Raw genomic sequence first — 27,080 nt, 5'->3', positions numbered from 1 at the left:
TCTGGGGGTGCCTGGGTGGCTCAGTCAGTTCAGCGTCCACTCTAGATTTTGGCTCAAGTCATGATCTCACAGTTCGTGAGTTTGAGCCCCGCATTGGGCCCACATTGACAGTGTGGAACCTGCTTGGGATTCTCTCTTTCCTTCTCTCTCTGCCCCTACCTCTCTGTCAATTATTTAGACAGTCAGTATATACAAACATGCATACACACACATACACAAACAAACAAACTAAAAAATAAAATAAAATGTTTCTTCTGTGTTCTATTAGTTTCCAAGGACTGCCATAACAAACTGCCATAAACTGGGTGTCTTAAAACAAATACATTCCCTCATGATTATGGAGGCTAAAAGTCCCAGGTTTTCTTAGGTTGTGGCAACTTTAATCTCTAACCATGGTTAAGGGTTCAACATATCTTTTTTGGGGACATGATTCCACCCATAACATGTATTTTACAGCTTTCTTGACTAAAACTCACATGAAAAACAGATTTTGGGGGCACCTGGGTGGCTCAGTCAGTTAAGCGTCTGACTTTGGCTCAGGTCATGATCTCATGGTTCGTGGGTTTGAGCCCCTGCATCAGGCTCTGTGCTGACAGCTCAGAGCCTGGAGCCTGCTTTGGATTCTGTGTCTCCCTGTGTCTCTGCCCCTCCCCTGCTCATGTTCTGTCTTTCTCTCTCTCTCTTAAAAATATATGAACATTAAAAAAATTAGAAAACAGATTTTACATTTTTAACCAAGTACATGCAAATGTATATGTGTGTATATGTAGTTGCAACAAAAGTTTTATAAAACAATATTTACCCTTATTACATGTGATATATTTTTTTCATTTGACTTAATTTTATTGTTTCAGTTATATACATACATATTATATACACGTACATATAGCTTGCAACCCATTAATGGATTGAAAACCTGTAATTTGTAAAACATACAAGTTTTGCAGGGTTTTGTTTACAAATATCAATTGCATATCTCCTGTACAAGTTGCAGTGGAAAACAGGGATCCTTCCTTCATTTTTAGGAAAACAGAGGCAGTAAAAAAAGTTTACAAATAATCAGAGTTGTAGGCTAAAATTGGTGTGTTCCATAACACGTCAGTATTCAAATAGTCCACAAACCAGCTGTATCAGTGTCACCTGGGATCATGTTAGAAATATAGACTCTCAGACCTACCGAATGAAAATCTATAGTTTATCAAGATTTCCAGGAGATTTGTGTACTCATTCAAGTTGGAAGTTAGAGAACACTACCATAGAGAATATAGTGAAGTCCTATAGAGATTCAGAGGCTCTTGCTTTCAGTTGTGGGAGACCCAGGATGCTGTCTTAGAGAATACAGCATTTGAACTAGACCCTAAAGCATGACTAAGATTTGGACATACAGAGAAATGTCACCGTAGGCAAAATAAACATCACAGGCAAAGACCAGGAGACAGAAAGGCAAAGACACCTTTAGGAAACTGTGTTTGGCTAGAGTATATACTATATGAGGGTGAGTGGGGAAGAGTGTTTTTTTTTTTTTTTAATTTTTTTTTTTTTTAACGTTTATTTATTTTTGAGACAGAGAGAGACAGAGCGTGAATGGGGGAGGGTCAGAGAGAGGGAGACACAGAATCTGAAACAGGCTCCAGGCTCTGAGCTGTCAGCACAGAGCCCGACGCGGGGCTCGAACTCACGGACCGCGAGATCATGACCTGAGCTGAAGTCGGCTGCCTAACCGACTGAGCCACCCAGGCACCCCGGGAAGAGTTTTTTAAAGTTATTGAATTCAAGTAACAGGATTTAGAATACCAGGATAGAGTTGTTGGGTTTTTTTTTTTTTTTTTTAATTTTTTTAATGTTTGTTTATATCTGAGAGAGAGAAAGAGACAGAGGGCAAGTGGGGGAGGGACAGAGAGAAAGAGAGAGACAGAATCCAAAGCAGGCTCCAGGTTCTGAGCTGTCACCACAGAGCCCAACACGGGGCTTGAACTCATGAACCATGAGATTATGACCTGAGCTGAAGTCTGACGTTTAACCAGCTGAGCCACCCAGGTGTCCCAGGATAGAGTTATTTTTGACTAGGAGTATGATATCCCAGAACCTAATTTTAGAAATGTAATTTGACGACAGTGTAGAAGAAGGGCTGTGCCGGAAGAGGAGATTTGACATGAAGGTTCTGTTCAGGAGGAGCTTGCTGTTACCCAAACAAAAGGTACTAGGTATTTTGGTTTACCAGAGTAGCATTGGGAACAGAGGCATCAGCAGACAAATAAAGAAAACATGGCACCTGGATAGATGGAGTGAAAGAAGAAGGAGGAATCAGAGATGAATTCAGGGTTTCCTACCTAGGTGACTAAAAGTATGTTAGTACCATTAAAATTTTCCAATTTTGAAGTAGAAGGATTGAGAAAGGAGATCGAGTTGTATTTTAAACAAGTAGGTAGAAATACAGGACTAAAATTTAATGATAAGAGCTAGAGCTTAAGATTTTGGAGACAGCTAAAATTTTTTTTTGGTTGTCACACCAAAAAGTAGTATTTCTCAGGGCTCTTGTGTGGCTCAGTCGGTTAAGCATCCGACTCTTGATTTCAGCTTAGGTCATGATCTCACGGTTTCTGAGATGGAGCCGCACATTGGGCTCTGTGCTGACATGATGGAGCCTGGTATTCTCTCTCCCTCTCTCTGCCCCTCTCTCGCTCATGTGCTCACAGGCTCTCTCTCAAAGTTTAAAAAGAAAGTAATATTTTTCTTTTTACATTAACCTACCAAATAAATACTAGCCAAGGGAGAGTGTATAAAATTTGCTGCATGTAGCAAGAAGTCTTTGGAGAGAATTCAACTTTGAAAAAAGTTGATGGGCCTATACAAACTAAATTCCAGCAGAATTAGGTCTGGCTTTGAAGAGCATGCCCTGATTTATATGTAGTGTTCCAGCTGGAAATCATCATTGATTCTAGATTATAGGGAAAATTTTTTTTATCTTTCTAGTGTATGATTTTCATGCTGTGAAGATTAAAGAGAAAGAAATAGTTTATCATACTTAAAACAGTTAACCTTTTATACATTAGTGACTTAAGTAATATTATTCAGCAGACTGTAGGAATGGTTTTCATTTCTCTGTAACATTGCAAGTTTTAAGTAAATTCATATTGGTACCACTGCCAGGAAATAACCTATTTATGGTTACTGCTGCCCATCCACAGAAGTTTTTCCTATTTTACAGTTTTAAAAAATCTCTGTAGTACTCAAAAACTTGTAAGGTTTGGTTATAAAATGAAAACAATGTGTAAGCTGTGATATGAAGGAGTCCAAATTTGAGAATGTAATTCCCTCTGTGATTGAAAGAGAATGTGGTGGAGTTTTTAGTAACACTTAAAATATAAAAAGAAATGCCCATGCTACCAATTCTTCATAGTATTCTTTTTAATTGGTTGGTGTTTTAAACTAAGGTAATTACTGTTAGGTGCCAGTTAGCTCCTAAAGTGAAAGAAGATTAGAAAATAATTAAATTCCTTTGTCCCAACTTTTCTGTTTCAAGTCTGAATTCCACACAAAGATTCTGCTTGATTACTAGTCATTGATTTCTCTAATTACTGAACTACAACCACCACACTCTGTTATTCTAAATCTCCTCTAATTTATTCATGCTAAGATGTATCAGGTTTTAAAATATTGATAATATTTGATTGGATACTTGTGTAAATGAATGTGCAAGTGAAAAGTGAATTATAAAAGGAGCATTTTAAGAATAAAATGAGGGGTGCTTGGTGGCTTAGTTGGATGAGCGTCTCTTGATTTTGGCTCAGGTCATGATTTCAGGGGTGTGGGATTGAGCCCTATAGTGGGCTCCTTGCTGAGCCTAGAGCTTGCTTAAGATTCACTCTCTCTCTCCCTCTGACACTTGCCCCTGTACAAACCCACACAATCTCTCTCTCTCTTTCCCTCCCTCTCTCTCAAAAAAAAAAAAAAATAGCATAAAGAGGGGAACCTGGTTGGCTCAGATGGTAGAGCATCAAACTCTTGATCTCAGGGTCATGAGTTCGAGCCCCACGTTGGATGTAGAGATCACTTAAATAAATAAAACTTAGAAAAAAATAACAGAGACATAAAAATTTACCTTGTTTTCAAACATGTAGTCCTATAAATTCTGAGATCTGACACTTAACCTTTCAGGTAGAAATAGTACCTACTCTATAACCTGAAAGAAAATTCAGGTATATTTTTTATGTGATTAGATATAAAACATGTAATTATATGATTACATTGGTTTACTACAGTAGCTATTTTAACTGGGAAAATGTTGGTTTATGCTAGTGCAATAAGATAAGAAAAACAAAATAATAAATAAATATTGGGAAGACCAAGACAGATTATCATTATTTAAGTATGATAGGATATGTTTACAAACAGTAATCTAAGAGACTAAACTAGAAGACCATCAGAACTGTTAAACTAGAGAATTATGTATGTGGTAACCATGCAATTACATAAGCTGAAACCAGGTGAAAACTGTAATAGGCAAGTCAGTTCATAGTATCCAAACTTATAAAATACTTAGAAATAATTACCATAAGAAATACATGTTTAAATGTATATGGCTTATTTCAATAATACTAAAAACATTTATAAAATAGATTCCTTTGTTTTCACATAGGAGGATTCAGTATTGTAAATATTGTTGTCAATATTGTAAAGCTTGCCACATGTAGCAAGAAGTCTTTGGAGAGAATTTAGCTTTGAAAAAAGTTGATGGGCCCGTACAAACTAAATTCCAGCCGAATTAGGTCTGGCTTTGAAGAACGTGCCCTGATTTATATGTAGTGTTCCAGCTGGAAATCATCATTGATTCTAGATTATAGGAAAAATTACTATATAGGGAATATATACTATTATAGGGAAGATTACTTTAATGCTAGTAAGAATATCAATGAGGTAATTTACAGTTTTGATAACTTGACAGTATGGTTTATCTGCAACAAAAATAATAAATTAACATTTATTGACTGCTTGTTAGGAGTCAGGCTGGGAGAAAATATTTGTACTGGTAACACAGAAAAGACTAGCATCCAAAAAATTGTATAGTATCCACAAGAATCCCTATAACGTAGTTTTAAAAAACAATAATTTTGGACAAAACAGCTGGAAAACTCACTGAAGACAAATGGCATATAAACATGAAAAGACAAGTTCAACCTTATTAAGTAGTCAAAGAAAAATTTTATTTTCAAATTTAAGAAATGATTTGGGAAAATGCATCACTAGTGGGTAAGTAAAGAGTTACAGCACTTTGCAGAGGGGCTATGTTTCAATTATAAATGCATATATCTCTTAAAACTAACATGTTCTCTTTTAAGGTTTATTTTGAAGGAAAAATTCTATAAGTACCGACTTATAGAAGTATTTACAACCTGCTCTGATGTGTAGAAATTGAATTGTATAACAATTGAAAAGTTCCTATTATGTTACCTTCCTTTTCTTTTTCAAAGATACCTATCTCACATTTATCTCAACATATTATGTTATGAACAGTGTCACCTCAAAGGTGGAAAGTAGAGGAATAATATACTTCATGTAAATCCTGAATTATTTTCAGTTTTTGCATTAACCAGATGTTGCTTATATCTAAGATTGTGTTACCTCAAAGTAGCAATGGTTTCAACAAGATAGAAATGTAGGTCTCTTAATAAAAAAGAAAAAGAAAAAGAAAGAAATGTAGGTGTCTTGCAAGTCAAGGCCAGTATGACACTTTGAAGTCTTCATGAACCTAGATTCCTCCTATGTTTTGCTCCACTTTCCTCATATTGGCTTCCATCCTCTAGATATCCTCATGATTCAGGGTGATTGCTAGAGCTTTAGCCATCCCATCTGAGTTCCCAGTAACTGGTTAAAAAGGAGGGGCAAAAGAGAGGGATGCGCCCCAGCTAAATCTGCTCCGTTTCACAGTCCTTTTCGTAAACCCTACCCAACAGCACTTCTGATTATAGTCTCATTGGCAGAACTCAAGTGGACACATCTTACTTTGAGAAAGGCTATATATATAGTGTGGTCTTTTACCTGGGAGCAGCACTGTCTTTAAGGAAATTAGGGTGGTATTACAAAAGAAGAAAGGGGAGGATACATGTTGGGTAGGCATCTAGTAGATTCTGTCATAGAAATTTTTCAACAAGCTGAACTATAATTTCTGTTATGGGTGCATACACATACACCTATGATGTTTATTGTATATCCCTATTTCATGTAGTTACACTTTTAAATTGGATTCCCTGTAAGATTTTTAGAATTTATGCTGTTTAGGCTGCTTATTAAATCATGGGTTTGGCTTTATTATTATCCAGGATATGTCATTATAAAGTAATTATTTCCTGAATTGTCATGAATATTGCTTCAAGGTCTTTGGAGATAGATAGTATTGTTGAAGTCACAGTTGCATTGCTTATTGGCTATATTCTATATGTGGCCCCATTGTTCTTTGTGCACATTCCATTTTTGTATATTTCATACTGCATTGCAGTTTGGGATTTCCAGGCAAGTAAAGCCCAAATGTGAGCTCCTTGAAGAGAGAACTATCTTATTCAGAGGGAGTACTTAGTAGTGATTATTGAATATGTAAATGAAAATTCTGCTGTCGAGGACATGCATAGAATGTACCTAAAGTGTTACAAGCTATTTCAAAAGGAGAGTTAGAAATACATTTTTTTTATATATAATAGGAGTATTGCTGGAATTAACATATGGTTCTCCCAAGGAGATAGTGCCTAATTCCTTTACATATAAAATGTATATTAACTTACTTCACTGGGATGTTTTAAGGACTCAGTAAATCAATATTTGTAAAAGCAAGTGTCTGGTAATATGTAATTACTGATAGTTGTAGGAAAACCAATTTTATGTTCTCCAAACTCACACCTCTTCTCCTGTCTCAGATTTCTAATTGTTTCATGTGTGCTAATTTTGCTTTCTCAAGTATGTTTTATAAAAGCCATTTCTTTAAACTTGTTCTTTACCCTTAACCCAGTAATGTGATTTTCAGTTATATAGTCAATACATTAACTTCATATAAAATCAAGAAAGAAGGAAAAGACAATATCTTGAAATTCACTAGCAGTTATGCAGAGATTGATGGTGAAAAAAATTACCATCTATGTGATTTTAGAAAGCACGTGCTTATTAAATGGGATCAGGGAATGTTATAGAGTAAAGAAAGTTAATATTTCAAAGGGAAGAAAAGAAGCCCAAGGACCAGAGAAGTATGGAGTGGAATAGGAGACATGGTGTTATAAAAACAGAGAGGTTAAAGGGTTAGAAGAGAAAACAGCGATTGAAGAAGCTCTTTAAGGCGTTCAGAAAGTTCAAGAAAACTGAGTTCATTGGATTTTACCTGGTGGAGATCCTTAAAAGAGTGTAAATGAAGTGCAAAAGATCCAGTCCATATTTTTTAAAGGGTAAATAAAATGGTAGAATCTGAGATACCTGTTTTCCATTTAAGAAATTTGACCATTACCAGAAAAAGGAGAATGAAGTTAATGGGTTTAGTAAAAGACTGTTTAACATGGGGGTACGTCTGAGGGGATTATGATAACATAACAGACCAAATTCTAGGAATTTCTTAGAACTGTGCAGACCGTGCATGATGGGATAGCCATCTGGGGGTCTTTGTTGATAAACTGTTAAAAACGTTTCTAGTGTGAATAGCCACAAACATTTTCAGTGCTTTTTTGTTGGTTGAGTAAACCGAAGAGCATGAATGCAAAAGCAAAATTTGATGCCAAATCACAGAAGTTGCCATAAACACAGAAGTTCCCCTAGTGAGGACACTGCCTGTGCCTGAATTTCATTTGTTTCTGCTGCTACCATTTCTTAATTTTTCCTGGTGACTAGCCAGATTAGAACTATGAATGAAGACAAACTGGTCATGCCCAGATGGCAGATGAGATCTAGGTAACTTAGGTAAGTGGAGAAAACATTCAAGGTTTTGATGTGATGATCTGGTCTGATCTGGTGTATCTTAGAATGAAAGAGATGTGCTTATTCTTTGTCATGGGGTTTGCAACCTTAGTATATGCCTAAATCTACAGCTGCTCCTCATTTTCCAGATGGCATCTATGGCTGGGAGTACTTTTTACCATCTGCACTTCTCAAAGAGTTTGTGAACTCTCTCTTTTAATTATTGGAAATGGAAAAACTAATTGGTAAAGTGGTTAAATGATGTAAAAGATTTTAAAAATTAAGTTAGAACTTTTTATGTTCTGTTTAACCTTTTTAGAAAAGGACCAGTGAAGAGAAAAAGTGAAAAAATGCTTTTTGACTTTCATCTTTGCGTACCCGCCATCTTTGATATTTGTGATACTCCATAATACTTTGTAATAACTATTTTGTACATTGACTGGTATTTTGAGCCAAATTCCAAAACTCTTACCTCCTTCCAGTACTGTACTGTTTTCGACATGTGCATGGAGCAGCTAACACTGAATGAATGCAGAATACAACTTAAGTGAATTGTTCCATTCATCAATAATGTTTTCAAGTAGGTAAGGTATAGTGTCAGGATTTGTCAAAGTAATTGAGGAAAAGAAACTTTTTTATGTGTTGTCTTTGTTTCTGTATATGTAAATCATTGGGATAGCGGGGAAGCAATTTCCCACTTAGGTAATACTTTTTTAACTAGCTGAGAATAATAGGAGTGACATCTGACTCTGAAAATGAACATACTCTCTATCTAGGGAATTCTAGATTTGGAGTGTTATTAACTTTTATTTTTCCTTCTTTCAGTTTTATGAGTCATAAATGTATTTTCTTGATGATGTGTTGTAAATAAGTATCCTCTAATAATCACTAGATACAGTACTTATTCACCATCTTTTCTCTTTAGGCAGGTTCTACTGGGGAAAATTCTCTAGATAGTTTGTCCATTTATAAAATTAGACACTTGCCATCTTTGCTCATTTTCAAGTTCTCTGTTTACAAAACTATTAAGAAGGTGTGAAATGCAGCCAAACTTCCCAGTTTATGGGAAATGTCTGATGATTGCATTTCCTACATGTTCATTGTTCACACATGAAGAAATTTGGCAGCTGCAAGATTATTAAGTTTAGAGTATCCAAATCTAACCCTCACTGGGATTTTGGTTTCCTGCTTTCTACCCCCACCATCTCACCCTCTTTTGTAACCATCTTTGTGGTAAGTGCTGTGGTGTTATTTCTTAAGGTTGGTGACCCTTCAGTTTTCTTTGTTTTCCGTTTATCAGGCACTAAAGACAAGGAGTTCACCTGATACAGAGTCCTGGCTTCATTCAGACAGAAACATACCCAAACTCTTTAGGAGGTTCCTTCTCAATAAAGAGGTTTTATGGTGGTGCTATTGTGGAGAGAGGGTGACAGTGATGGTAGCTAATCTAAATTCTGTAATTTTTCATAATTACTTGCTAGAAAATTTGTGGTCATGCACCTATGTGTTTGTAGCTAACTGATAATACTAGAAAATGGTTTATGTATATTTTGGTTGATTTCATTTTTACTTGATTTGGATTTTAATTCAAGTACGTTTTTCATGCTGAAAACTTCACATTACTCTGTTTCTTCATGATTACTAAAGATCAGTCATGGAGAAGTGAGATTTTTTTTCTGAATACATGTACTACTTTTAGAGATTTTAAATGTGTAGAGTTGTGAAGGGAGAAAACTATATGATTTGTTAAGTGGATCAAAAGTGAGCAGCTCCTTGGGGCGTCTGGATGACTCAGTCAGTTGAGCATCCAACTTCAGGTCATGATCTCACTGTTCATGAGTTCAAGCCCCACATCGGGCTCTGTGCTGACAGCTCAGAGCCTGGAGCCTGCTTCGGATTCTGTGTCTTCCTCTCTCTCTGCCCCTCTCTCTCTCATGTTCTGTGTCTCCTGTCTCTCTGAGTCTCTCTGTCTCTCTCTCAAAAATAAATAAATAAATAAACATTAAAAAAAAGCCAGCAGCTCCTTTGATCTGAAGAGATAACTGGTAGTTAAATAGATACTGGGTATATAAAGATTCAGTTGACAAGAAAAAGGAGACAAAGAAATGGGAAGTTGGGGCAGAGGTGTGACGGGAGTAGGAAAAGGGAAAGAACACAGAATAGGACTAGTTAGCATCATGCTGCCATAAACAGCTGCCTCGGGGGCTTCTGTCCTCCAGTTTAGCCATCCCTCAAAGAATTCTGTAACGGCTTCCAGAGAGTTAATACTATCATTTGGTGGTCCAGTTTAACATATTCAGTGTCTTTTACATATTTCTTAAGTCTGTTTTCAAAATGATGGTGGTAGTCGTTTTTACTACAATTGCAGGTTATTCTAAAGAGTAGCAAAATCACGTTTTTGTTTAATAAGTCACTTGAATCAAAGATTCTGTGAATGAAAATTATGGTCACCATTGTCTTTGAATATTCTACAGTGGGAAAAGTAAATTTAGAATTTGAAACTCTGTCCTTTGTGTTTCGTTCACAGGCTGTAGAAGAAGAAGATAAGATGACACCTGAACAGCTGGCAATAAAGAATGTTGGCAAGCAGGTGAGGTATACCGTAATAGGTTATGCAGTCGCATAATAACATGCTCTTGTAGAGTTAAAACTGTTTTAGGGCCTGCATGATTTTTTTTCCTGTCTGTTCACTCTACATTTTTCTTCTGTCATGTAAATACGATGCTAATTTTAAAGGTCACTGAATTACTTGATGTCAAATTCTCTTTGCCATATATAGTGAAGTCACAAATATACCTGTGAGATACTATCTTTAGTGAAAATAATTTACTAGAAATAAATTAGGAAACTTAGGTCCTGAGTTGTATTAATTTTTCAAGTATTATTTTTACTGGAAATAACATCATCAGTGAATAATAGAATGGTAGATTTATTTCATATGTAACAATTTTTTAAATGATACAGTTTGTCAATTTCTAGGCTTCAATATGTAGGTAATGTTCCTGAGAAGGCTTAGAGCCCCATTGGAGTATAGTGAGTGAAGAAGGGTTTTAAGTATTTGCTCTTTCACTTTTCCAAGATGAAATCTATATTTTAGTTCCTAGTTTCTGAGGGTTGGGGGAACACACCAACCAATTAAAAGAATCTACAGATTAATTAAACTGTTTTTTAAAGAATGTTGATTACATTTTTTTTCATTTCATGGAACATGGTTATCATATTGCTGATGTTGGCAGAATCTTGATATTTCAGATGCAAGACACTAAGCTGTCTTTGCTTTCAGCCATCCTACCATATGCTCTGATCCCATCACATCTCACAAGCTATGTAGGTTTGGGCCAGGACCATTCTTGGATGGGAAATCTCTAAGAATCACCCAGCTGCCACAAGAAGTAATGTAGATAACTGAGGGAAGTGTGTTACCAATTCACTACAAAACCAGTTACTCCAACAAAGCAGGAGGGGCAAAGGTCTGACTTAAATATCATAATCAGGGAAATTAAATCTCAACTGCAGTCTGAATATTATAATTTAAAAACAACAAGAACTCTCCCAAAACAAAATGAAGTATAGTTCATCTTAATCTCTCATCCTGTGTGATACAGTTACTCTCGTTGTCTTTTCCCACTATTTATTGTAGTCTCATATTTATTATTAGATCACCAGCTTGGAGCCTTACACTTTAGAGAATTTAGGATTTTTTGACTAAATGAATCTGAAGCTACGATGTAGATTGTGGTAACAGTTAGCAACAAGTAAAAGGTCTAAATTAAAGGCAAAGCTGAAAAATATGTAATGGGCAAAGTTGAATAATGATCAGAATCATTTTTCAAAATACAGTATTTCACTGGTTTAACCTATCGCATGGCAAAAGCAAACCTGTCTAGAATGGAATCAGATCACTATCTTTTTCTCCTCCCGGGCTTTCAAAAAGTCACTTTCACTAAAATGTCCTAAGGTGTATTTCTGAAATAAAGAAAATTTAATATGTGGTCTAGTTACTTAAAATTATTTGTATCATGTTGCATCCCTGGGTTGTTTAAGGAAATCAAGCATATATTGAAATTGTAATTTAGGAAAGAACAGCCAAGAAATAATTCCAGTGATGAACATTTGTTTAAAGTTAGGAGTCTTGGGTATTTTAGCAATACCCAAACGAAAATAATGCTTTAATTGAGAGTTTTTTTAATGTGTGCAATATATATATGTATATACACACACACACACATATATTATTTTATAGCTTTCATATTTAGCTGATAGATTTCATTCAGCTCAGCCTTAGACATGAATATAAATTAAGCATTTTAATTTGACTTCATTTATTATAATGTTATTTTAAGCCTCATTTTTAACTAAGACATAATTTTATATATGGATTTAATTAGGTTTCAGTTAAAAGACTATACCTATATACTTTACTATGATAGTTTTTTTTTTCAAAATAAGCATATAAAATATATATTCTTAACAATGTAGAATTGATCCAAATTGTATTTAAATGTTTAAACAACTAACATTGACTTTTGATCCAAGAATATTTCCTGAATCATTTAAAGCACCTTTCCTGAAATACTAAAAATTATACATGAATTAAATTTAAATTAAAATTACAGAGGAAGTAATGAGAATTCACATTCAACTCTTACCTATTGGTATGTCTGCTTTGAGTAAAGAGCCCACTCGGTCAATAAATATGAAAGACACAAAATACGCACACATCTTGGGCTTATGCACACATATAAATGCTTAAACTTTGTTTTTTAAAAAATCAGATGCTGTGGCTTTATAGAATTCCTTGTTACTCTTTGTAATTTCTGGTACAGAGTCATAGCATCGATTGTGTAAATCAGTCTTTCTTGGTAAATCTTATTATTTTATCAGGTACTTAATTTTTAATTAATTTAGAAATCCTAAGAATGTAGCGATATATTAGGAAAGTTAAATTGTACATATATATATAAATTTAGGTTTGGCTTTCTTTACCAGTTTCATCAGCTACTTTAAGTAACTGTTCTATCAGTAACATCGTTCTTTTTTCTTTTTCTTTCCCCATTTTTTTTTTATTTAGGACCCCAAACGTCATTTGGAGGAACATGTGGATGTACTTATGACTTCAAATATCGTCCAGTGTTTAGCAGCTATGTTGGATACTGTCGTATTTAAATAAAACAATGCAAAAGGCTATTAGTGATACTTTTCAGCGTATATTCCTCTATTGTTCCTAATGCTCAAAATCAAGGGACCTCTGAAGGTGTGTTTGGTTCAATGTAAGACATCTGGCATCATTTGCAGCACTGTAACACCTTCAGTCTCAGTTGTGCAATTACTTCTGTTTCTTTAGTCAGGGTCTTTGCAGATTCCAAAGTTGTATAAGAATACATCAAAGTGGACAAATTTTGTTAAGATCCCATTTAATATTTGAAGAAAACAGTAACACAAATATATTTTGATTGTTGCTTACAAAATAAAATACATTTACAATCTATGTCTCCTGAGGTTTTTTGGCACTGGGTGGAATTGACAGAGTAACATTTGACAGTGCTCTAGAAATCTCACACAAAGATATGTTTCTCTTTGCAATTTAAGATCTTATAATACATAAAACATCAATGTGATAACAAAACTTGACAAATGTAAAATGATTGCCATTAAGGAGTTGCTGCCCCATTAGTGAGTAACCCAGAAAAAAATGTTGACACGTTTTATTTGAAGTATCTGTCACAAATTAATATTGTATATTCAGTTTCTTAATGTATTATACTTTTCAGGGTTCCAGAGGAGTACATTTAAGAAGAAAAAGGTGACAATGTTAATTTAGACTTTTTCATTTTCTTAAAGAGTACATTCTACCAACAGCGTTGAGATTATCTGGGAGTGGCCGGCTGCGACTCCCATTAGACTTTTAGCTAAGACAGCAATAGAAGGTATATAATCTTGAAAGCAAAATGAGAAAAGTCACCATAATGTGAGTTTAATATGAACACATAAATAATTCTGCTTTCTCTCATCTTTTCCAAATTAAAAATACTCAGTTTTCTAATAAAGACAAAAATTTGACTAATGGCAGGTTTTATAGATGACCTTACCCCTCAACCTGTTTCTAACCTAATTTACATAAATAACTGCCCCATTAATCCTCATGGCACAGCACCATACTGGGTACACCAAGGAGTATGGGAAAACATATGGAGACAGATTTCATTCTTGTCTGTACCCTTTGTGAAAATATGGTAAAAATGTTTGTTTCTGAGGCTTCATTAAAAAGAGGGTTTTACTTGGGGGCTTGGAATTTAGACTTGACCTCTACTAGAAGTGGTAGGAATGACGTGGTAGACCACATTACTGTCCTACTTGAACAATTCTAGGCTCTTATTGGTCGCCTAATGAACAGTTACCAGAAACTAAAAGTAGAAATGGCTTAAATTCCCACTGTGTTTCATAGACTTTTTTGGTGGAATAAGAGGTATTCTGAGCATTTGCTTGTCCTGTGGCTTTTTCTTTTACATATAGTATGTTTTATGTAGGGCATGTAACATGTATTAATAATTTAATTGTTGAAATTACAACAGCTAACCATTTACAATTAAAATATAAGTGGAAGTTAGCAGAAGTTTTCCTTTTGCCTAATTTGATCTTGTGTGCAGACTTTTTGGATACATGGTTTTTCCCTTTACATAAATAAGGTTCTATCTATGATTTGTTTCACAGATACTGTTCATTAGAGCTAGTCAGGATTTTTTTTTTCACACAGTATGTATGCCCCTAGAAGAAGGCCTCAATAATTCAAGGGCTATTCTCAACATTCCATTTGAAAATAGTTTTTTGTTTTTCATTTTACTCTCCTGAAAATGTCTCCTGAGAAGGTTTACACAGTGCCTGCCTTTTGCTCTCATTTGATCACCTCACCTTGGACTTCCCACAGCCAGTACCACTTTCTCCTACTTGGTTCATGTTAGAGACATTCCCAATTTCAAAACCTTATCAGATCCCTCCTAGCAAAACCCTGCATTTTCTTTGGAGATTTGGAATGGATTGAAATGAGGATGCCCTGAGTCTCAATGAACACTTTTGTCCTGGAATGTGCAGCTATTTCAGCAGCAGCCTGGTGGCTCAGGTCCAGTAAAGCATTGAAACGACTTATTTAATCACAGGCTCAATAAGGTGTATGTGTGTGTGTGTGTGTGCTTATGTGAGCATCTTTACCCATCTATTATGCAGTGTTAAAGCAGCATAAGAACCCAAACTGCTTGCCTCTAGCATTGAGCTGTCCCTGTTTTCCTCTCAGACTGACATGGGGACATTGGAAGCTCCAGCCTCAACAATTCAGTGATCTTCCTGGACCAGGAGCCCCTGGGTCTTCTGGGAGCTCATTATATATACAGAATATACATTATATATACAGACCTGAATCAAGAATCCTGGCATGGTTCGTATGCACTTTCAAGTCTGCACATACTTGCTGCACACAAGTATGGCTCAAGAGCAGGTGTGCTGATTTTGAAGAAAGTCTAGAGTTTTCCTTTTTGAACATATGTAAGTTCAAGGCATAGCCTGTAGTGAGGAATCACTGAATTTAGTACTGATAAAGTCAGAATGCACATTAATCTCCTATTCCAGTTCCTTTAAAATGAGGACTTTATCCCTTTTCTATCCCTCTTCTATACTTTAACATTTCATCATTCTCCATTCTTTAAAAAAGAAAAAGCCAAGTCAGGGTGCCGGGAATGAGCCCAAAAGGAATGAGCCTCGAAAGGAGCCCAGGTGCAGTCTAGCCTTTTTGCTACATACTTAAGGCTTTATACCCCACTGAAAAAGGAGGGGGGTAATCTTGGAAGCAGTGGACAGAAAGGCGCTCAGGGACAAAGAAGTTAATGATCGAAGAAACGAGAAAAACCAGAGTAACCAAAATTGGGCAAAAACCTCGGGGAGAAATGGTGGTGGAAGGTAAAGGGAAGGGCAGAAAAACCAAGTGTCAAAAAGTGTCATAGCCACTGTCTCCTCCCCCGCAACCCGATGCCTCAACACCAAGGCCCTGCTTGTTTATGAAGCTTCATGGCCAGGAGCTGAGATTTGCTTCCGAAAGGGGGGAAAAAAAAAATGGGTCTGGCTGTATTTTTCTATCAGAAAGCTGTCTCGGCTTGAGTCTGGGACATCTGGTCATCAACTTGTCCAGCCCAGGGCCGTCCGCCCTGGGCCTTGCTCGCGGCGCCCTGCTGGAGGCCACAGCTGGTGCCCTCTGCAGCCAAGGCGCCCAGCCCGCCTCGGGGGCTCGGGCTGGGCTCCGCGCTGACCGCTCGGCCCACCGAGGCAGCGCTCTAAAATCGCGCCCGCCTAGGCGGAAGTCGGGTCTGGTTAACCCCTCTCTGCCCAAGCCCGGGACCCACCCAGTGTCCTCAGCGCCGCTCTCCATCAGGGAAGTGCCGAGGCCCGAGGAGGGCTGACGCGCTTCTCGAAGACTTCGGCTGCACGGGTCGGAGGTGCCGGGGCCGTGCCTCCGGCACTGGAAGAGTGTGCGCCCCCGGCGTCCGCGCCACGCGCGGCTCTCCCCACGCTTCCCTGCGTCTCCCGGGCGGCGGCTCCCCCTCGGGGCCGCCGGGGAGCTGGGCAGCCTACGCTCAGGCAGCTCGGGGACGTTAGACAATGCACCAGAGCCGGGTGGGCCGCCGGGCTCGGGGATGGCCGCTCAGGCTGCCAGCCCTAGCGGTGCTCGGCGCGGGGCCCGCCCGCCCGTCCGCCAGCCCGCGGGGCCGAGCTCAGCTCTCGCCGCGCGCCTCCTCCTTCTTCCCGCGCGGCTCCGCGCCCCGTGGAAAGCTTCAGGAGGGCAGGCTGGCGGGTGCCGGGCCACGGGAAGCAACTTGGGCCGGATAAAGACGCTGCTGCTCTTGGCCCTCTGGTCCGGGCGCAGGGCTGGGTTCCTCTGGAGAGCCAGTGCTGGGAGATTTCTTCCGACATCCCAGGGTCGCTTTGGGCCTCGTGCTATTCATTCGTGCCAACATCCTTTTAAATTGGTTATTTTCTCTATTCCTCCGTAAGTTCTTCCTCATTTTAAACTTACTGGCATGTTTCTTTTTTCCCTCTCCCCTTCAGATTATATAAACATTACACACACACACACACACACACACACACACACACACACACACAGACGACCAGTTTTCAGCATCGATCACTGCGTTGACACCACTTCCACTCTGTCTCCCCAGATCAGCGCTTCCAGCGAACCCATTTGCGCGAGGACTCGGCCCTCTCCGTTCCTGGCGAGGCTTTTGAACCTTGTCGCCAAGCCAGTACCTCAGAGAGAAGGAAGTGCAGTGGGACGCGCGTGCATGGCGCCTGCCCCCAGTTAGATGCTCTTCAGATAATCTGCAACCAAGCTCGCTGATAAAATATTTAGTAAAGACCTCGTAAACATCACTGCAAATACATTAAGGCACTTCAGCCCGACAGCTTATGATTATTTCAAAACTTAAAAAGGTGATCATAGATTGTCACTGTTTCTGTGCTCGAGCAAGAAACCGAACCTTCCCGAGGTGGGTGGATGGGTGGGTGAGTGGCTGCTTTTCGCCCCCACTTCTCCCCCTCCCCCTCACTTTCATCGCTGTGGCTCTCAGCGGCAGTGATTTATTTATTTATGTATGTAGTTAAAAAGGTGTGCGGGAGGGGGGGGCGGTTCGTCGAGGACACGCAGGACCTTCTCACAAAGGACTGGCTCAGGTGTTATGTGCTTCTGTATTAACTGGAAAAGACAGACTCTGGAACTTTTACAGGGCGAGAAGAGGCCACCGGCTCGCGCTTTGTATACTTTGCACTTGAAATCGTTACATTCAACTGAATATTTGGCTCATTCAGATCCGAAAAGTCTCCTAGCATCATCGAATTCCCTCCTCCGCCCCTCAGCTGAAAGGAGGGAGGTGGGGGGGGAAGGTAGGAAAATGTTTAGTAAATTGCACATCTTTGAATCTTCCTAAAGCAGTGGTCACAAAGCTTAAAGGTGACACAACAGTGCTCACGTAAAGCCAACACACATTCCCCACCCCCCAAGCCAACAATAAAATCATCCCCTTCAATTTGCCATGATCGTCGCGACCAGGAGCCAGGTGATTATCCTAATTAATGTCTATCTAATTAAATTACTGTCAGCAGTTAACCAATGGCAGGAGCCGTTTCATCGGCTGCACAAGCAGCAAGATCAAAAGTGAGCCTTTTCTGATTGCTGCATAGTGTCAATTGGCCAATCTCTTCTCCCAGGGAAAAAAAAAAAGTAAATCAAACCTTTGAGAAGCATTTGCTGGTTGAAGTGCTTTCTGTCTAGTGAGGGGGTCTGTGGATTTCTAGTTTATGATAAATAGGACTTTAAAAACCAGGGACAGGAGGGCGAGTGTTCAGGTTCTAGAGCTATGCAGCTGGAGCACTGCCTTTCTCCTTCTATCATGCTCTCCAAGAAATTTCTCAATGTGAGCAGCAGCTACCCACATTCAGGCGGATCTGAGCTTGTCTTGCACGATCATCCCATTATCTCGACCACTGACAACCTGGAGAGAAGTTCACCTTTGAAAAAAATTACCAGGGGGATGACGAATCAGTCAGATACAGACAATTTTCCTGACTCCAAGGACTCACCAGGGGACGTCCAGAGAAGTAAACTCTCTCCTGTCTTGGACGGGGTCTCTGAGCTTCGTCACAGTTTCGATGGCTCTGCTGCAGATCGCTACCTCCTCTCTCAGTCCAGCCAGCCACAGTCTGCGGCCACTGCTCCCAGTGCCATGTTCCCGTACCCCGGCCAGCACGGACCGGCGCACCCCGCCTTCTCCATCGGCAGCCCCAGCCGCTACATGGCCCACCACCCGGTCATCACCAACGGAGCCTACAACAGCCTCCTGTCCAACTCCTCACCGCAGGGCTACCCCGCGGCCGGCTACCCCTACCCACAGCAGTACAGCCACTCCTACCAAGGAGCCCCTTTCTACCAGTTCTCTTCCACACAGCCCGGACTGGTACCCGGCAAAGCTCAGGTGTACCTGTGCAACAGGCCCCTCTGGCTGAAATTTCACCGCCACCAAACGGAGATGATCATCACCAAACAAGGAAGGTAATGCTACATTCTTGGCAGTCGCTGTTCCGGGCACGGCCCGGGGGCAAGTGCGCCGGGTTGTGACCGCGCCGGTAGCGATGATTTGGGGTCGGGAGCGGAGTGGAAGGCGCTCTGGTGCGCCCTGGAGTTGGCTGGTTTTGGAAAAAGGGAAGGTGGAAGGTATAACCGCCGCGGTGAGGTTGGTAAGGGGATTCCCGCGCTAGAGAGGTGGTCTGAGAGCCAGTCAGGGGCGGGAGAAAGGAGAAAGAGAGGGAGAGTCCCGGCCTGCGGCTGGGAAATCGGAGGGACGCAATAACGGCCGGAACCGAGGACAGGTAGAGACTTGCGGGTCGCCAACCTCACTCTCCACCTGGGCAGTGACACCTGCCGACTCCCCACGCCAGCTCGCCCGCCGGTCTCCCCGACTTCAGCCCCACTTCTTTTCCTCCCCCACCGCCCCTTCTCTAACCCAGCAAACATTCGCTCATCGACGCTGGGAGAACAAGTTTTGCTTTGCTATCTGGCGCCGCGCTTCTTGCATTTAATCTTTAACATTTATGTTTTTTTTTCTCTTGTTTTCTCCCCCCCCCCCCTTAATTTAAATAGGCGCATGTTTCCTTTTTTAAGTTTTAACATTTCTGGTCTCGATCCCACGGCTCATTACAATATTTTTGTGGATGTGATTTTGGCGGATCCCAATCACTGGAGGTTTCAAGGAGGCAAATGGGTTCCTTGCGGCAAAGCGGACACCAATGTGCAAGGCAAGTCCTTCCAATTAACACATTTTCCTGACACTTATTTAGGTGAGAATGATTAATTAAAGCCTTTGTGGACTGGCTCGAGAGACTTTTAAAACGATCGGCCAATGACTTCTAAAAGGAAACGAGGGGGATAGGGGGACAGACTGAGCAGCGAGAAGGGGGAGGATTATGCAAAAGCTATTTTAATCATCTCCAGTTAATAAGGAGAAAGCGAGGCCTAAAAAAAACCCCAGCTAATGGGCCTCACTGTGGTATAAGGTGTGTGTGTGTGTGTGTGTGTGTGTGTGTGTGTGTGCACGTCCTACGTGGTGAGGAGTTGGGACTGGGCAGTGCCCCGGGCATATGTAAACAACGTATTTCTTTCTCTAGGAAATCGGGTCTATATGCATCCGGATTCCCCCAACACGGGGGCTCATTGGATGCGCCAAGAAATCTCTTTTGGAAAATTAAAACTTACAAACAACAAAGGAGCTTCAAACAACAATGGGCAGGTCAGTGGCTCAAGCGCTCCTCTCTCTCTCTCTCTCTCTCTCTCTCTCTCTCTCTCTCTCTTTCCTTCTCTCCCACACATGTCCCTCACTAACGTTCAGTCCATTAGTTTAAATCAGCATGAGAAACTGGGCATATGTTTCTTTGCTTCATTAAAAAGACTTTTTAAAAATTCTATTTCTATCCTCCTATAAAGTTGCTCTTGCCCTCTGCCCAATTCCCGAGTTCCCGGCCTTCCCTAGTACTGTCCAAATACTTGATTGATTTTGAGAAGGAACCCCCACAGGACCTGCTTGTTGTAAAAATCTTTGTTCCTCCTAAATAAGGAGGGCTAGGCGGATCGGGAGGACCCGAGGATCAGGCAGTCGGGTTCGGTTTTCCTCCCGTGCTCCGGTGCTCTAGGCTCCGGGAGGAACGAGGGCTGGTCTTGCCCCAGCCAGCCAGTCACCAGCCAGGGGAGTCCCGCGGTCAGGTAGCCGGGGCGGCGGGCTCCAGCCAGACCCCGCGCGGCCCGCGGCCCCAGCCCCGCGCACGTCGACCGCGCTAACGCGCCGCCCCGCGCTCCCTTTTCTCTCCGCCGGACAGATGGTGGTTTTACAGTCCTTGCATAAGTACCAGCCCCGCCTGCATGTGGTGGAAGTGAACGAGGACGGCACGGAGGACACCAGCCAGCCCGGCCGCGTGCAGACGTTCACTTTCCCCGAGACTCAGTTCATCGCCGTCACCGCCTACCAGAACACCGATGTAAGCAGGCCTGGGGGCTGGGCGCGCGGCGGGCGGCTCCCGCTTCCCCCGGCAGCCGCCCGCGTCCCCGGCGGTGCCCCGCTCGCACTAACAGCAGCAACAGCTGGCTCCGCGGCGCCTTTCGGGCGGAGGGCGAGGGGCCTGCCGGGCGCCTTCCCTGAATCCCTTGCCGGTGGGAAAACGCTTCTTGTTCGTCTCCATCGCGGGTCACACGGGCCACCTTTGAGGGGCCCAGGATTTCGAGGGCCTCTTCTCTTGGGAATTTTAAGTCAGTTCTCAAACTAGAACAGGTTTAAATCTCCTTCCTTCCTTCCTTCCTTCCTTCCTTCCTTCCTTCCTTCCTCCCCTTCCTGCTTTTCCTTTCGAATCCTTCTTGCCTTTAAGAAACAAGCAGACTTTCCCCTGCATTTTATTCTTGGCAAGCTTTGGCATTATCTTAAACAAAAAATTAAAGTATCCGAAATAAAAAACATCACTTTTGGGGGGAGCAAAAGAACAGACACATTCATATATCTGGAAAGTACAATAAATCAAATTCCCGGAAGCCTTGGAATGAGTTTTTTTTTAGCACTTGAACTTCAGAATTTGTAAGTTCACGAAAACTTATTTTACTTCTGTTGATTTCACTGCTAGGAGTGATGGTGTTTTTTTTTTTTAACTTAAATGAAAGTATCAGAAATGAAAATATGCATTTATTTTAATTTAAAGCTGGTTTTTTAAGATGCAGCTAGGAGTTCTTGGGGTTATGAATTGGAAATGACCAACTTTTAAAAATGTGGTGAAATGTTTAAAATAGACAACGTTTGGTGATGAATTCAAGTGCCCCTCAAAGATATTTGTCTTTTTATAACGAGCGTTTTTAAAATGTGCATTTGAAGTGACTTAGAACACATAGGAGAGCTAGTTGAAAGCAAAGCTTTAGTGTTAGGCATCATTAACTTAAACATGTTCCTCATAACTTTCATGATGCTCTCTCTTTTCTCCTTTCCATTCATTCCCTCAAAATCTTTGGGTAGGGAAACCTGGCTACTTAATGAAATTGCAGGCCTTAAGCCCTTGTAAAAAAAAGTGGTGATTTATTTGCAACACCTAATCCACCTGTATAGAAGGTGAGATCTTATTCATCTTTTCTTTTTCTTTTTGTCTTATCCAGATTACACAATTGAAAATAGATCACAACCCCTTTGCAAAAGGATTTCGGGATAATTATGACACGTAAGTAATCTTGCACCTTCCTTCTCAAGTAGTTGTGGAATTGGGCTTTAGGTCAAAGGTGGATGGTCGTGTACAAGGCTTTTGGAAGCTGGAGTGTGTGAAGACAAGGTGTCTTTAAGGTTTTCCCTTTCCTTTTCATGGACTCCCCTTCTCTCTGCTGACCTTCTGGCTTGGTACTTCTGTAGTTTTGGTCAAAGATTTCCTCCACTTATTTCTGTCTTTCTTATGGGTTACAAAGTTGGTGGCGGGCCTCTGGGGCTGGCTGGCTGGGGGAGCTGCCCTGGTTCCCGGGTGCACGAGCTGTATGTGGCGCTGCAGGTGCTCAGCTCAGATTGTCTGTGTCTGAAACCGCCTGATCCTGCCGGAAAGTGCATGTGGCTCTGGCAGTTGTTACAGTCTCCTTGGCATATGTGGCTTTTATTTACCCGTTTTCAAGTTTTGTGTAATAGCTTTTCCTGTGCAAGTTTACTATGGACTGAATAAAAATGTGCACCCACCATAGGCAAGGTCATGAGCAGAGCCACTGTTGCAGTTATTTAAGGCTTTGGGAAGGACCCAGGTGCTGTTGCTGTGTATTATTTATCAGCTTCAAAAGAAAAATATTTCCTTTTATCCTTTGCATCTAGGCGTGTTTTAATTAAATGTGTTGGTACCCTTTTCTCCAGGCTTCCCTTACCTATCTCCATTTCTTTTCTATCAAAATGCTGTTCTCTGGGGGCAACGGTAGATGTAAACTTAGTGCTTTCTGGGTTTGTTCTTGCATTCTTGCTCAGAGTTCAGATACAGTGCCCAAGAGTTCAAATACTGTTATATAGAATATATATATATATATATATATAAATCTGGATTATAGGAATCCCCCACTTTTTTCTGGCCACAAAAGAGAGGGGTACTTAAATTGTGAATTTCATGGCTTGCATTAAGTGCCTGGGATAGAGCTACAAACTTGAAGTTCTCTTTGACCAGCAATAGATGAAATTTGTGGAGAATTAGACAAGTGGCTGCTTCTATTCCATCTCCAGGTAGATTGCAAACTTCCCTCCTGGTATTTTTATAACAAATTGAAAGGAGAGTCATTGATATTTCTGTCTATATCTGTCATGTGCCTCCCCCAAAAGTAGTTCTGAGGAAGCAAGCCTTGTCAAGATGATTCCCTAGAATAAAAACTCAGCTACTCTAGTCCTCACAACCTAAAAATGTGGACCCGGCACTGTGGAAAGTGTGTGGCCCAGGAGACCAGGGATATTGGTCTCTGTACTAGGGTGTCTTGTAGATTTTGAGCTTTTAATTCTGTTGTGAACATCTGTTCCAAAGCATTTTATTTTGCACAAATCAGTTCGGTAATCCCATGTGGGTTGGGACCTGGATGGGCATCTAAACTGTATCTTTTGCAGGCTGCTTTTTTCTTCTTAAAATATTGTGGTGGTAAACAGAAGATATTTGCACCTTGCTGGTTACGTTTCCTTCCTGCCTCCCTCTGCTTCTCTTATTTGAACCTGGGATTAAATTTCAGGAGGGAAATTTTGTAGAGTGAGCAGAATGGACTTGAGCAGCAGCAACATTACCCTCATCTGCCCTCCTCTGGCTGACTTCTGTTGGAAAAGTCACTTCCTTTTGATTCTTAAACTGTGTATTTTTCATAAAAACGTCTTCATCTATACAAAGGGACAGGTTTTTAGGGGGTAGGGGAGAGCAGAATGGCTTATGACACCCACCCTTTCCCCTTTTATGTTGAATTTTTGGGCATGGCTCACTTTTGGAGAAACAGGGAGAGCAATGAGGGTTCAGGGGGGACTAGAGGATCGCTTGGCCACTCACCAGGGAATCTCCTCCCCAAGGGATTAAGGTCTGACAAAACTGAGGCTCTCTCTCAAAACAGCATGTTGATCAAAGATTAAAACGTTTATGTGTGAGCTAAATAGAAAGGGAGACGTGTGTCTATGTGTAGGAGAAAACACTTCTACCAATCTTGATCCAATCTCTGGTTCTCCCTCAATTCTAATGGGATTTTCTAGGCCCAGGGCCTACAGTGAATCTTTCATTATTTTACCTAAGGTGATTCCCAGGAACACAATTTCTGTCTGTGGGCAATTATTTAACTTCCCTTTGCCTCAGTTTTCTCATCTGTAAAGTGGGATAATAATGCTACCTAACTGGGAGGATTGTTGTGATGGTCAACTAAATTACTATCTGTACAGTCCTAGATAATGGTGCCTGGCACATAGTCAAGTTGTGTAATGGTTAGCTATTATTAGTGGGAGATTGCTTAGAGGAGGTCGGTAACCACTGTTAAGAGTTTGCCCCTTAGGTGTTTTTTGGTGTTTTTTGTTGTTGTGGTTTTTTTTGTTGTTGTTGTTTGTTTGTTTGTTTGTTTGTTACCAATAAAGGTCAAAAGCTAGGGAGAGATCAGAGTAAAAAACATGTTTTCTTGGAGCTCCTGGCTGGCTCAGTCAGTAGAGCATGCGACTCTTGATCTCAGGGTCCTGAGTTCAAGACCTACCTTGGGTGTAGAGCTTACTTAAAAAAAAAAAAAAAGTGCACCTTTTCTCTGTAAAAGAATTGTATTGATTGATGACTTTGTCTCTAAGTAGTAATTCTTGTTAGTATTGGTAGAGGTGGGGGGTAAAGGATCACCTGGGGGAAACAATGGACAGCAAGTACAGTAGAGGCTTCCAGCAGCAAGTCTTCAAGTCTCAGAAGACTGGTGAAGGCCAGGCTTCCATGATTACTACCTGGACAGCCCGAGTGTGTGTCAAATGGAAGAAAGTGTTCTTAAAAGAGTGAAGAAATGGATATCTTGTTTAGAAATTTTGCGCAGAAACTCTCACTGCACAGGAAAGGCCCACAGGGCAAGTAACACCGTAGTCCCTGGGCGAATCTGCCCTCATGTTTATAAATACATTGGAGAAGTGGGATGAGTATCCCCTGCTGTGCTCTGCTCTCTGATCCCCCGTGCAGTCGGTGAGAGAGAGCGAGGGAGAGGGAAGACTTCCTCTTGGTCTGCATTTTGCTTAGGTTCCTGTATAAGTACATTGATCCCTCTACAATTTCACGATTTATTTTGTTTTGGGGAGGACGCAGGTCTGTGACCTTTCGTCTCTCTCCATCCTGGACGGCAAGTTACAGATGGACAGTGTGGGGGTGGGCCACAAGTGGAGGTGACCTTCCCTTCTGCCTCCCGAGGGGACCTCTCGGCCACCCCTCGGTTCTCTCTCTCTCTCCTTCCCTCGCAGGATCTACACTGGCTGCGACATGGACCGCCTGACCCCCTCGCCCAACGACTCCCCGCGCTCGCAGATTGTGCCCGGGGCCCGCTACGCTATGGCCGGTTCTTTCCTGCAGGACCAGTTCGTGAGCAACTACGCCAAGGCCCGCTTCCACCCCGGTGCGGGCGCGGGCCCCGGGCCGGGCACGGACCGCAGTGTGCCGCACACCAACGGGCTGCTGTCGCCGCAGCAGGCCGAGGACCCGGGCGCGCCGTCGCCGCAGCGCTGGTTTGTGACACCGGCCAACAACCGGCTGGACTTCGCCGCTTCGGCCTACGACACAGCCACGGACTTCGCGGGCAACGCGGCCACGCTGCTCTCGTACGCGGCCGCGGGCGTGAAAGCGCTGCCGCTGCAGGCGGCGGGCTGCACCGGCCGTCCGCTCGGCTACTACGCCGACCCGTCCGGCTGGGGCGCGCGCAGCCCCCCGCAGTACTGCGGCGCCAAGTCGGGCTCGGTGCTGCCCTGCTGGCCCAACAGCGCCGCGGCCGCCGCCCGCATGGCGGGCGCCAACCCCTATTTGGGCGAGGAGGCCGAGGGCCTGGCCGCCGAGCGCTCGCCGCTGCCGCCCGGCGCCGCCGAGGACGCCAAGCCCAAGGACCTGTCCGACTCCAGCTGGATCGAGACGCCCTCCTCCATCAAGTCCATCGACTCGAGCGACTCGGGGATTTACGAGCAGGCCAAGCGGAGGCGGATCTCACCCGCCGACACGCCGGTGTCCGAGAGCTCGTCGCCGCTCAAGAGCGAGGTGCTGGCCCAGCGGGACTGCGAGAAGAACTGCGCCAAGGACATAGGCGGCTACTACGGCTTCTACTCGCACAGCTAGGCCGGCCCTGCCCGCCCGGCCCCGCGCCCCGCCGCGGCCCGGCCCCCTCCCGCCTCCCACCCCCAGCCAGCCCCTCGCAGCTCTCCCCAGCTCCTCCTCCCCACGCCCCACCTCGCGCACCCCCTCATTTCACTTGGCCCTCGAATACCGTCTGCGACGAATAAGTACAGGTCTCCGAGTGCGATTTTAACCTTTTTTTGCACAGCAGTTTCTGCAGTTAGCACACCGACCTTCAACTTTGCTGTAAACCTTTTGGTTTTCCTCCTAACTCTTCTTCTGTGAAGTTACACTCCTAACAAGCCTCCTCCCTCTCGTCTTTTTCTCACCCTCTCCTTCTCTTTCTTGTAATGAAACTCTTCACCTTTAGGAGACCTGGGCAGTCCTGTCAGGCAGCAGCGATTCCGACCCTCCAAGTCTCGGCCTCCCCATTAACCGTAGGATGTTGACTCTAGAACCCGGACCCACCCAGCGCGTCCTTTCTTATTCCCGAGTGGATGGATGGATGGATGGTAGGGATGTTAATAATTTTAGTGGAACAAAGCCTGTGAAAATGACTGTATATAGTGTTAATTTACTGTAACGAATGGCTAGTTTTTATTTTCATCGTCAAGGCACAAAACCAGTTCACGCTTAACCTTTTCATTCGTTTCTTTTCCTTTCTTTGCCATTTTCTCCACCCCCCTCCACTTTAAAATTTTTTCTTGTGAGATAATTAACAATATTCTAAGAGGCTCTGGAAACGTGAAATACTTGATAGATAATGATGGGCTTCTCAC

The 27,080-nt window shown here is 42.1% G+C and overlaps 2 protein-coding genes across 4 annotated transcripts in view; both read left to right on the top strand.

Annotated features, from left to right (window-relative positions):
* Positions 1-13,417, top strand: part of PSMD14 (proteasome 26S subunit, non-ATPase 14) — a 97,372-nt gene extending 83,955 nt beyond the window's left edge. For all 3 annotated transcript variants that reach the window (XM_047870487.1, XM_047870489.1, XM_047870490.1), the window contains 2 exons: positions 10,457-10,519; positions 13,001-13,417. In XM_047870487.1, coding sequence (XP_047726443.1) covers positions 10,457-10,519; positions 13,001-13,099 — 162 coding nt within the window. In that variant the 3' untranslated portion in view covers positions 13,100-13,417. The remainder of the gene's footprint in view (positions 1-10,456; positions 10,520-13,000) is intronic.
* Positions 13,418-18,329: 4,912 nt separating this feature from the next.
* TBR1 (T-box brain transcription factor 1) lies at positions 18,330-26,304 on the top strand. The gene is made up of 6 exons (XM_047872918.1): positions 18,330-19,021; positions 19,610-19,764; positions 20,134-20,255; positions 20,839-20,997; positions 22,151-22,212; positions 25,446-26,304. The coding sequence occupies exons 1-6, from the start codon at positions 18,330-18,332 to the stop codon at positions 26,302-26,304; spliced, it is 2,049 nt and encodes a 682-aa protein (XP_047728874.1).
* Positions 26,305-27,080: the final 776 nt, after the last annotated feature.

Source organism: Prionailurus viverrinus, chromosome C1 (assembly GCF_022837055.1).
Source record: "Prionailurus viverrinus isolate Anna chromosome C1, UM_Priviv_1.0, whole genome shotgun sequence".
Classification (NCBI taxonomy): Eukaryota; Metazoa; Chordata; class Mammalia; order Carnivora; family Felidae; genus Prionailurus; species Prionailurus viverrinus.
Note: the sequence above shows the minus strand (reverse complement) of the source record. Positions and strands in the feature narration are given on the sequence as shown.